The sequence below is a fragment of the Ruditapes philippinarum genome, unplaced genomic scaffold (genome assembly GCF_026571515.1).
Source record: "Ruditapes philippinarum isolate M1 unplaced genomic scaffold, ASM2657151v2 ctg341_1_1_1_1, whole genome shotgun sequence".
Lineage (NCBI taxonomy): Eukaryota > Metazoa > Mollusca > Bivalvia > Venerida > Veneridae > Ruditapes > Ruditapes philippinarum.
The window spans coordinates 51899-64699 of NW_026862255.1; the positions used below are offsets into that span (position 1 = coordinate 51899).

The 12801-nt window shown below is 33.9% G+C and overlaps 1 protein-coding gene across 1 annotated transcript in view; it reads left to right on the forward strand.

Annotated features, from left to right (window-relative positions):
- The window catches only part of LOC132718438 (protein sel-1 homolog 3-like), a 53636-nt gene extending 42360 nt beyond the window's left edge, over positions 1–11276 (forward strand). The window contains exons 21-24 of the mRNA XM_060702138.1: positions 684–790; positions 8491–8618; positions 9248–9350; positions 9720–11276. Of these exons, the coding sequence (XP_060558121.1) occupies positions 684–790; positions 8491–8618; positions 9248–9350; positions 9720–9821 (440 nt within the window). The 3' untranslated portion in view covers positions 9822–11276. The remainder of the gene's footprint in view (positions 1–683; positions 791–8490; positions 8619–9247; positions 9351–9719) is intronic.
- The last annotated feature ends 1525 nt before the right edge of the window (positions 11277–12801 follow it).

Consider the following 12801-nt stretch of genomic DNA (forward strand, 5'->3'; position numbering starts at 1 on the left):
CTCATTTGCCGTTACATGCATGTTTTTTACGTGAACCTTCACTCGACAAGTACCACCAAACATCCGCAAGGGAGATAACCCATCGATAACAGTCAAGGGATCCTCGCAACTGAAAATGAACATGATGTGCATAAAACACTATATTAATTAATGATAAAATTCAATTTCAATATCAAAACGTGTAGCTTTACGGCCTTTCTGTGGAATTGTGTACATGATTGACAGTTTAATTGTAAGTTGTAACTAAATGCAACACATACATACATCAGTGTATCTTTAAAGGCGCATTATCCTTCAGGATCGAATAAATATTTACTTATTTAGAAAGGTCAAGCATGTGGGTTTTATTCCGTTAAGATAATTGTTTAAAAGCGTTGCTTGTTACTTGAAGAAAGTAGCGCTTAATGTGAAATTATTTATCTATAAAGTAGCAAAAGGTAAACAAAGTAGTATTTTGACTTCCACACGAAATTACAAAATCCTTTTAACTGTACCAATTGCCATAAAGCAACAGAAAAAAATGATTGTTTAGGTAAATGGCCGATGAGTAACATTTTGGAAACAAAATAAGTACACCAAAAATAAAAAGCTTTAAGGTTATAAAAATAAAAGCATTATAGGGACATGATGGACTTATAAGATGTTAAAAGTTATTTTTATGAAGATTCTAATTCTATTTATAGCACTTTTGAAAATGGGGGATTTTTACTGGTATGGCTGTGGAGGTTCAAGGGACGCGCATCAAGCCGCAAAGAACTATGTCGAGGCCGCCAAGAAAAATGATCCTCAGGTAAGATTGAACGGAGAAGAGTTTCTATATTAACTGTTTGAAACAATCCAGTGCGTTTGTTTGTTCCTTTACAGCCACAGGCGAGCTTCCGTTACTTAGAATTTGAATCGATATTATCCGTCTTCCGTCTGTTAGCAGTTTTCGTTTCCAGTCTGTATCTTTTGAAGCTGTGGGAGGAAATGAAAATACTTGGCAGCAATGCAAACTATAATGGCACAATAGGACTTTCCTCAGGTCAGGACCACACTTGATCATTGTGTATGAATTTCAAACTTTCGTGTCCGCTAAGTATCTTTTGAACAAATAGAAATAAATTAAAACTTTTGGAAGAAATATTACATATAATGAGACGATGTGCAGAAGTCAGGTTTGGGCATCGGTCCTGCCCCAGAGGTCACTTGATTTATATAGACTAATATAGGAAAATGACATCCTGAGACTTATTGTGTGAAACTACAAGTATGTGTAAGATGTCCAGAGGAGGTTGAATATTAAGCCCGTAACATCACTTTGTGGACCACAAATAGCTGGTATTAATCATGTCCCTTGAGTCAATATAGGCCCCGCCCGGGGATCACATAGTTAATTTATTCTGCAAAGGAAGACACATTCTAGTCTTATTTTGTAAAACTACCATGCCTAGAGCTTAGATATTTGACATGTAGCATTGCCTTTTTGACATCTACAAAACTGTCATTAATCATGCCCCTTGGATCAATATTAGTCCCGCCCCTGCGGTCACTTAATTGATAAAGTCTTGCACAAGACATTTCAGACTTATTTTGTGAAAACTTGAAATATTTGTCCTGTAGCATCGCCTTTTTGACCTCTTCAGATTTGATATAAATCGTAGTCCTTGGGTCAATATTGACCCAACCATTGGGGTCATAGAATTTATATTGACTTCTACAGGAAAACTTATATCAATATCCAGAGCTTAGATATTTGGTATGTAGTATTACCTCATGGACCTCTACATATTTGATATTAAGTAGAGAAAGGTATTGGAAAATACATCTTTTGTATAAATACTATGCCTTTTTATTCGGCATATAGCATTGCCAAACAGACCTCTATAAAAGCATTATGAAACATGGAACATAATTATGGTAAAAATGCGTTCACCTTGGACATAAGAAAAATTGAGATAAAACATTTTTAAGACTTATCTGTTGATTGGGTCTCTGTCCTTATTGAAATATTATTTTTGATTATTCAAACAAATTTACACTCGGGCTTATATTGCCCGCCACTGCTGTGCTCTTGTATTGAGATCATGCAATGCTTACGTGCTGTTTGGCAGCTTTTGTTTTCAAAACAAAATAAACGCGGGAGGCAGTTTTGTGAGCAATTGTTGTTCTAAGATTACAAACCGATCCTTTGGTCTGAAAATTTTGATTAATTATACTTGTGCGTCGGTTCTGACGGAGAAATCCTCACGTTGCAATAAACATTAAACCTTTGCGTTGTGTGTTTTCAAATTAACAAGAGCCATGATAACATGGCCATCCCCCGCCAAATGTGTTTGCTTATTGGAAGAATGTATATGTAGTAGAGCAGAATAATGCAATTTTAAGAGGTCTTTTGGTAATGAAAACTGATGTCTAAAGTGATTACAGATTTGAAACCTATGTGAATATTGATGGCTGAAAATAACAAAGGGCAATAACTGAAAAATATACAGGGTAGAGTTACCATTCATGTGTACTGTACTCCTCCTAAATATGATCTATCCCCTATGAAGTTTCAAGTTGATACCTCAAATACTTTTTGAGCTCCGGACAAAAATGTCGGACGGAAGGACGGAGGGAAAGACAGACGGACGAACGGAGACTAAGTTATATTTTGAGTTTCAAGTGAATACCTGATACAGTAAATACTTGATGAGTTACTGTCTAGACAAGAAATAAGCATGAAAAATAACAAAGGGCAATAACTGAAAAATAATGCACGATAGCTTTATCATTCTTGTGCGCAGCACCTTTCCTGAATGAGATCTATCATTATGGGTGTTCTTCATCCGTTATTTTGGTTCCCTGTCCAATTATATTTGGAATACGCCAGGAGGTAACCTGCACTTTTGTTTACCAAAACAGTTTTTCTGGTCTCCTGTCTCATTACGTTTTCCATTCAAATAAATATTCGGATTCCCATGTCAATTAGCATTTATACAAATTCGAAGTTTTGCGAACTTTCGTTTTCTTTGCGCATTCACAATTTTTTGATGAATAACTCATAAATTACGTAACATTTTCACTGATTACAGTATAGAATTTAGTACATTTTTTGATAAATTACAGTCAAAATAATTACATTTTTTTCGCAACTTATCCATAAAATAAAGAAAAAAAATAGGAATAGACAAGTTTTCAAGTTTCAAGTTTTTATTTTCAACTAGGCACATCTTGGCATCAGACGCCCAGTTAATATCAACTTCCGGTAAGTTCCCGTTTCACGATAACCTTTTCCCGAAATGGAATTATTAATCCCGAAATTGGATTTTAAGTGAATTTATGTTCTCTGACGGCCGCATTAAACTTAGATATCATATTAAACATGAAATGGCCGTATTTAGAAAGAAGAAAAGTGTATGGTAGTGTTGTGTGAATTGTGCGGCCTAAAGTGTACATTTCTAAGTGTACAATAATCATAAAATGTGAAGTAAAAAGTGTGCAGCCGCCGATGGGTTTAATAAATAAAGTCATAATGCCTTCCGACTTCGTATATGTTGGAACCGAGACAGGACAGGTTCGTTTAGAAACACATACATCTTAAAGTGTTCCATTTTTCAAGATTAATAACCCAACAAGAAATTATTATGTCATTGTTATGCAAGCTATGCTAACATTTTTTATGACTTTGCATGGAAAACTAAGAACTAGCATATGCAAGTTAACCAGTTTTATTTCGGTATCTTTTTAGCTCACCTGAGCACAAAGTGCTTAAGGGTGAGCTTTTGTCACCACTCTGCGTGCGTCGTGCGTCGTGCGTCCTTCAAAATATGTCGTCAAACTTTTCAAACAACATCTCCTCCTAAACCACATGGCCAATTGCAACCAAACTTTACAGAAATGATCCTTAGGTGGACCCCTTTCAAAGTTGTTCAAAAATTTAAATTCCATTAAAAACTCTGGTTGCCATGGCAACCAATAGGAAAAACTTAAAAAATCTTCTTTTAAAAAACCCTAAGAGCTAGAGCTTAGATATTTGGCATGAAACATCTTCTAATGAGTGTCTACCAAGTTTGTTCAAATAAAAGCCCTGGGGTCAAAATTGGCCCCGCCCCGGGGTCATAGATTTTCCTTATATGTGTATAGCAAAAACTTAAAAAATCTTTTTGAAAAAACCCAAATAGCTGAAGTTTAGATATTAAGCATGAAACATCTTATAGTGAGTGTCTACAAAGTTTGTTCAAATAAAAGCCCTGGGGTCAAAATTGGCCCCGCCCGGGGGTCATTGATTTTCCTTATATGTGTATAGCAAAAACTTAAAAATCTTCTTTGAAAAAAAACCTAAATAGCTAGAGTTTAGATATTAAGCATGAAACATCTTCTAGTGAGTGTCTACCAAGTTTGTTCAAATAAAAGCCCTGGGGTCAAAATTGGCCCCGCCCCAGGGTTTTTTTTATTTTCCCTATATGCACATAGTAAAAACTTTAAAATCTTCTTTTAAAGAACCCAAAGAGCTAGAGCTAAGATATTTAGCATGAAACATCTTCTAATAAGTGTCTACCAAGTTTGTTCAAATAAAAGCCCTAGGGTCAAAATTGGCCCCGCCCCAGGGGGTCATTGATTTTCCCTATATGCATATAGTAAAAACTTAAAAAAATCTTCTTTTAAAGAACTCAAAGAGCTAGAGCTAAGATATTTAGCATGAAACATTTTCTAATGGGTGTCTACCAAGTTTGTTCAAATAAAAGCCCTGGGGTCAAAATTTGCCCCGTTCCATGAGGTCATTGATTTTCCTTATATGTGTATAGCAAAAACTTTAAAAATCTTCTTTTAAAGAACTCAAAGAGCTAGAGCTAAGATATTTAGCATGAAACATGTTCTATTAAGTGTCTACCAAGTTTGTTCAAATAAAAGCCCTGGGATCAAAATTGGCCTAGTCCCAGGGGATCAAAATTGGGGTCATTGATTTTCCATATATGTGTATAGCAAAAATTTAAAAAATCTTCTTCTAAAAAACCCAAATAGCTAAAGCTTAGATATTTGGCATGAAACATCTTCTAATGAGGGCCTACCAAGTTTGTTCAAATAAAAGTCCTGGGGTCAAAATTGGCCCCGCCCCAGGGGGTCATTGATTTTCCCTATATGCATATAGTAAAAACTTAAAAAATCTTCTTTTAAGAACCCAAAGAGCTAGAGCTAAGATATTTAGCATGAAACATCTTCTGATGAGTGTCTACCAAGTTTGTTCAAATAAAAGCCCTGGGGTCAAAATTGGCCCCGCCCCAGGGGGTCATTGATTTTCCCTATATGCATATTGTAAAAACTTAAAAAATCTTCTTTTAAAGAACCCAAAGAGCTAGAGCTAAGATATTTAGCATGAAACATCTTCTAGTGAGTGTCTACCAAGCTTGTTCAAATAAAAGCCCTAGGGTCAAAATTGGCCCGCCCCAGGGGGTCATTGATTTTCCCTATATGCATATAGTAAAAACTTAAAAAATCTTCTTTTAAAGAACTCAAAGAGCTAGAGCTAAGATATTTAGCATGAAACATGTTCTAATAGGGTGTCTACCAAGTTTGTTCAAATAAAAGCCCTAGGGTGAAAATTGGCCCCGCCCCGGGGGTCATTGATTTTCCTTATATGTGTATAGCAAAAACTAAAAAAATCTTTTTTTGAAAAATTCCAAATAGCTGGATTTTAGATATTAAGCATAAAACATCTTCTAGTAAGTGTCTACAAAGTTTGTTCAAATAAAAGCCCTGGGGTCAAAACTGGCCCCGCCCCGGGTGTCATTGATTTTCCTTATATGTGTATAGCAAAAACTTAAAAATCTTCTTTGAAAAAACCCCAAATAGCTAGAGTTTAGATATTAAGCATGAAACATCTTCTAGTAAGTGTCTACAAAGTTTGTTCAAATAAAAGCCCTGGGGTCAAAACTGGCCCCGCCCCAGGGGTGTCATTGTTTTTAACTATATGTGTATAGAAAAAACTTAAAAAATCTTCTTTTAAAAAACCCAATGAGTTAGAGCTTAGATGTTTAGCATGAAACATCTTCTTATTGGTGTCTACCAAGTTTGCTCAAATAAAAGCCCCTGAATAAAAACTGGCCCTGAAGGGGGGGGGGGGGAGTAGATCATTGTTTTTCATGTGTGTGTAGTAAAAACATAACATTGTGAAACATCTTCTAATGGGTGTCTTCTTAGTTTGTTCAAATAAAAGCCCTGGGGTTTAAACTGGCCCCGCTCCGGGTGCCTTTATACAGGTGAGCGACCTCAGGGCCATCATGGCCCTCTTGTTTTAAGATACTTCTTATTTATACATGTTCTCCCTCCGATAAAAGGGATACATACAACCTTTAACGGCAACAATAATAACACATTTTTATTGAATATTTGTTAAAATTCTTATAATGTTTCATTATCATATATTACACTAAATTGACATCTCATAAACACTTACACCACAGTTTTTATCCATATCTGTTGAAATAATTTGTATTAGAAAAAAAAACTACGCAGCAGTGTAATAACGTCATCCTAATTATCTCATTCATAAATGCGCCAGGAAGACGTCAATTTAAAATGGGAAGAACACTGAATTATCGACTACTGATGTAAACACAATACAACAACAACAACAACAACAACAAAAATAGCTGTAGTGATCTTGTAGCTCAGCATGGTGAGCGTTTAGGATCGTTAAATGTTTGTCGTCCGTCCACCTTTAATCATTACCACTCTAGTGGCCACATGTTTGCCTCAATCATCATCAAACTTTGTCAGGATGCTTGTCTAGGCATTTGTTCGGATGAATTCGAACAAGAGTCATCTCGGATGCAAACCCAGGTCACATGAGCTAAAAATAGGAAAAATCTTGTTAACACTCTAGTGGCTACTGTTTTGATCCAAATATCCTGGAATTTAGTATGCAAGTTTATTTTTATGATTGTTAGGTCAAGTTTCAATATGGGTCAACTGGGGTCAAAAACTAGGTCACACCGGCCAAATATGGAAAAACTCTGTTAAAACTCTAGTGGTTACATTTTTGACCCAATTGTCGTCAACTTGATCAGGATGCTTTTGTAGATAATTGCTGAGATAAATTCGAACATTGGTCATCTCAGATAAAAAATCTAGGTCACAGGAGCTAAAAACAGAAAAATTTTGTTAACACACACTGGTGGCTACTGTTTTAATCCAAATATCTTGGAAATTGGTCTGAAAGTTTGTTTTGATGATTTCTAGGTCAAATTCGAATATGGATCATCTGGGGTCAAAAATTAGGTCACACCGCCCAAATATCAAAAAAAAACTTGTTACCATTCTAGTGGTCACATGTCATCAAACTTTGTCAGGATGCTTTTCTAGGTAATTGATCGGATGAGTTCGAACATTGGTCATCTCGGATGAAAAACTAGATCACCGGAAAACTCTTGTTAACACTTAAGTGGCTACTGTTGTTTTCCATATAACCTTAAAATTAGTCTGAAAGTTTGTTTTGATGATTTCTAGGTCAAGTTCAAATTTGGGTCACCTGAGTTTAAAAACTAGGTCACACCGCCCAACTATGAAAAAACCTTATTAACATTCTAGTGGTCACATTTTTAACGCAATTGTCATCAAACTTTGTCAGGATGCTAGTCTAGGTAATTGGTTGGATGAGTTCGAACATGGGTCATTTGAAATGAAAAACTTTGTTACAGGAGCTAAAAATAGAAAAATCTTGTTAACAATCTAGTGGCTACTGTTTAATCAAAATATCCTGGGAATTGATCTGAAAGTTTTTTTTTAATGATTTCTAGGTCAAGTTCGAATATGGGTCACCTCGGGTCAAAAACTCGGTCACAACGTCCAAATATGGAAAAACTTTATAAACACTGTAGTGGTCACATTTTTAACCGAATTGTCATCAAACCTTGTCAGGATGCTTGTCTAGGTAATTGCTTGGAGGTGTTTGAAAATGGGTCATTTGGAATGAAAAACTTGTTAACAATCTAGTGGCTACTGTTTTGATGAATTGATCTGAAAGTTTGTTTTGATGATTTCTAGGTCAAGTTCGAATATGGGTCACCTGGGGTCAAAAACTAGGTCACAACGTCCAAACATGGAAAACCTTTTTAACACTCTTGTGGTCACATTTTTGACTCAATTGTCATCGAACTTGGTCAGGATGCTTGTCTAGGTAATAGCTCGGATGATTTTGATGGGTCAGGTGAGCGATCTAAGGTCATCTTGGCCCTCTTGTTATCTAGTTAGAATGGAAATAACATCGGTCTGAGCTGTACTATTGGCTATTTAACACGGGTTTTGTCGCTTTGATACGAACAAAATAAACCACTCAGGTCTACGGCCTTGGTGGTCAATTACTACGCATTAAACCTCGGTGTTAAATGCTGAATCCGACCTTATTTCTGAACTAGTAAACTTAATGTTTCGATAAGAAGCGAATGATGCCGTTACAGCCGCAAATTGCCTTATTTCCTGCAAGTGCCCTTGTTGTCTGTTTCAGTTACATTCGTTTCTGTTTTTCAGGCTTTGTTTAACTTGGCATTTATGGTTGAAGAAGGTGCTGATGTTCCGACAGAACATTTTAGAGCCTTGCATGTTCCTAACAATATAATATCAAACAATATAACTTTGCTGGAACACTTATATACAAGGTATGTACATATATGGTTATATTGCCAGTCCTCATTCATACTTGCTAAAAATAACACTATTTTCAGTTGATTAAATAGGACAAAGAAAAAAACCCAGTTCAAATCATAATTTGGAAATATATATGTTCTTTATTATTTACTTATAAAAGCAATATTGAGAAATATCAATAAAATGAAAATGTGTACTTTCATTTTCTGTGTTTTCACTGTAAAAAATTATTTTTCACTGCAGTGAATCATATTTTCCATATTTACACCGGTGTCTTGCCGGACTTCTTCTTTTTGATAATTAACAAAAAGTAGACCGGGAATACACCAGTGTATTGTCTGAATTAAGTTAATTCAGACAATACACAAGCATAAAGGAGAAGTCCTGAGAATTGTCAAGTCCAAAAAAGAAAAAAGTATATAATAAACAGAAAATTCAAGTTTTTTTTTTTAAAAAAGTACAAAAAGTTATTTTCATCTGGTTATATGAAAATTATATTACACTCTCGATTCTTGTGAGGAATGAAAAATAAAAGCATTTCTGAGGTTAAATTGGCCTTTAATATGTAAATGTGTACATACGCCAGAAACAACGAAATTTTTCACGAACATTCTCGTAATAATAAATATTTTGTTAACAGATGCAAGGACTCGAAGAAATCGGAAGCGTATATGCCGTGCTCGTTGGCACTGTGGAGAATACAGATGCTGGCTTTCTGGATTAAGTACGAGACCGTCATAAAGGTATAAACTTTTTAAATGTAAAATATGTCATATTTAGAACAATTTGTATCTCTTCCTTTCTGTTGCAATATAATATATGCGTTTATGCGTAAATAAAAAAGTACAAAAATAATGAAAGAGATAACTTTTATGCATATAGATTTACCCTTGTCCGTCTGTCCGACTGTACATGTTGTACTTTGATGAAAATTCATTGGATCTCGACATAGTAATCCCTCCCCCTTTCCCCCGAACAAACAAGCCTGAGCATTTATACCTAAGGTGTGTGAATCAAATTTTGTTAATCACGTCTGTGTTTCGTCAGACTGTACATACATGATTTGTAGTAAAAGGCTCACATATGTTATTTTATTATATTCTCTCTTTTAGCTAACGAGTTTCACTGGAATCGCTGCTATGACTGCATTGTCAATATACGTAATATTACGAACACAGATACGTGCACACTATGACGAAACAGACAGCATTTAACGCAAGTCTTGTCACAAACTATAGACACAAACTTCCATAGCTACACCTTGTGAATATAACGCGAGTCCACCGTGATGATAAAATAAATATGATTTCTTGGAAAACGTAGCCACGACGCTAATTGGCTGATATCTTTCAACATAATTAATCTATGGCTAAATTATTACCATTATTATGAAAGATACGTATTTGAATATAATGATTACACGCAAGACGTGTTTTGTGATAATATTGATAATATACATAGTGTATGACGTGTACGGTTAATAACACAATTAGTTAGTTCATAACATTTTAGTTGGTAAATGTCACGAAAATACATGTTTAGTAATCATCATATTGCATCAAGTGTGTAACATCTGTTTACATTGGACTAACTATCTTGATTGTTGCCATTTCAAAGCAAGTGTTCAATATAAGATTCAATATAAGATTCGTTAGAAAGCTTTTTAAAAGATTATTTTACTTTGTATAAACATTTGTTTATTATGTACCATCATCTAAAACGTAACAGAACTGTTCTGTTCTGTTCTGTTCTAAAACGTATGGTGACTGATTTGCGTCCTGCTGTATTTTTGCTCTGCGGATTACAAGTTGACTTTCGTATTTTTCGTGATTTCGTCCGACGTTCCGTGGATCAAAAATACAACATAGCGCAAATCAGCCACCATAATCGCGTTTGTAGAAATGATTATTATCCATATATTGTAAATTAAAAAAAGGATTTAATATAAGATAGCAGTTGTCGATAATATGATATCTTTGAAAATATTCTGATAACAGTTATATAACCGTGCATCGACGGATGTTTGCTTCATAGCGGCTCGGGTTATATAAGCATTTAACATTTGATACTGTTGGTTATAGACATATAGGAGAATATAGCCAAAGTAAGATCTAAAATATCCTAGGCCATAGCCGAGGGTTATATAAGCATTTCAAGACTACATTCAAACTATTTACAGATGTTATAAAATTTCAAATTCTTTTTATTCAATCACTGTATTATTCGCATGTTTAAGTAGTTTTTACGGAAATTCACGAATATAGTGCATGCGCAAAGATATTTTTCAGTGAACATTTGATTCTTACGTTTAGATTCTTTTACTTTATGACAGCCTTGTCGAAGACATGCTTGGCATCGGAAACTAATACATATTCTTCTTAAGCTAAGACACACATGAGTTTTTTAAATGTTTAAAAAATGATTTAAGTGGATGCATGTGGGCTTATCATCTGAAAAAATAACGCTTAGTGTGAAATTGTTGGTCATTAAAGTGGCAAAATGTAAGCAAAGTAGTATTTTGACTTCTGTACAAAATACTAAATCACAATAACTTTATTAATAGCCGAATAGAAACAAAAGTGTATATACAAGAAACCAAAACAAAAAAAAATACTTTTGAGAAAAAATGAAGCATTTCTGGAGCAAAATAGGTATTTTATCAAATTATTATTATTAGTGTCTGCCATTTTGTTAATTATTAAATGTACTATTCATGTACCTACAAATGAAAGCAGGGCGCATGAATTTATAGGAATTAAGTTTAGAACATATATCTAAATACGACAACCAATGAAAATTCGAGAATTTTTTTGCATTATTATAGTTGGCCATATAACGTGTCATTATGCATAGTACAATCAATAAAACATTTTTTATTATATCATCATAGTATAAAACAGCTTTTCATTTGTTAAGGTGCTGAAATCACATCATATTATATATCTCTAAATCAGTAAATGCAATGAGTTAATTATAAAGTTGTTATATTTTATTAATGATTTGCCCATTGTCCAGCAACTGCTCATTCTAGTGGAATTTTGATTTATGTATCTGAAAATTTACTTTCAAGTAGAAGAGTAGAGTATGAAATGCATTCTGTGGACGCAATATGTTTAGAAATTAAGTTTCGTGCAATTTCCGTTTTACTTTATTGTGTATATAGAATCCCAGTAAACCCGTAGCTTTCTGGAATGATTTTGGAATAATGATTGACAATGCTTTAGATAAATATGAAAACATAGCAATTGTAGGTGACATTAATGAGAATCAAATAATAGACAATACCTATCTTAAACAAATCATGCTTTTATACAATCTTACAAATGTTATTTCGTCACCAACTAGATTAACAAACTCAACATCTACACTTATAGACCCTATACTCATATCTGATGGTTTAATATGTTTACATAGTGACGTGTTACCAGTTCCTTCTAACATTAGCGACCATAAAGCAACAAATATATTTTTAAAATCTCCTTTAAGATGTCATAAAACAATAAAAAGAAAAGTCTGGTTATACAATAAAGCTGATTTTAATAGTTTAAATAACTGTATATCAAATACAAATTGGAATTTTATTAATAATATGAATATTGACGATGGTGCTGTTTTATTTACAGAAAAGTTAATCGAAATTACGGAGAAATTTATTCCACATAAAGAAGTAACAATTCGGCCGTATGATAAACCATGGTACGACTCTAAAATTAGATTATATTCAAGAAAAAGGGATAGACAAAAATCAATAGCAATTTCTACAAAAAATACTTACCATTGGACAATGTATAAACATTTAAGGAACAAAGTAAACAATCTAAAGAAAAAACCCAAAGAAAAATGCCAAAGAAAAGTTTTATTCTAATTTAGAGAACACTTTAATAGAAACAAATGCAAATAATCCTAAACAATATTGGAAGTTAATACACCAGTTCATAAAAACAGAAAGATATTCAGAAATTATTCCGCCTTTGAAGACTACAAATAACGATGGAACAGAATCATTATATTTCTCAGACTTAGAGAAGGCAATTTGCTTAAACCAATAGTTTGCGTCCATTTCTCATTTAAACGATACGGACAAGACCCTTCCCACTTTAGATGATTACACGCATTCTATTATTTCTGAAATAGCTATAACCGAAAATGAAATAATTGATATTATAAGGAATTTAGATATTAATTAAGCAGTCG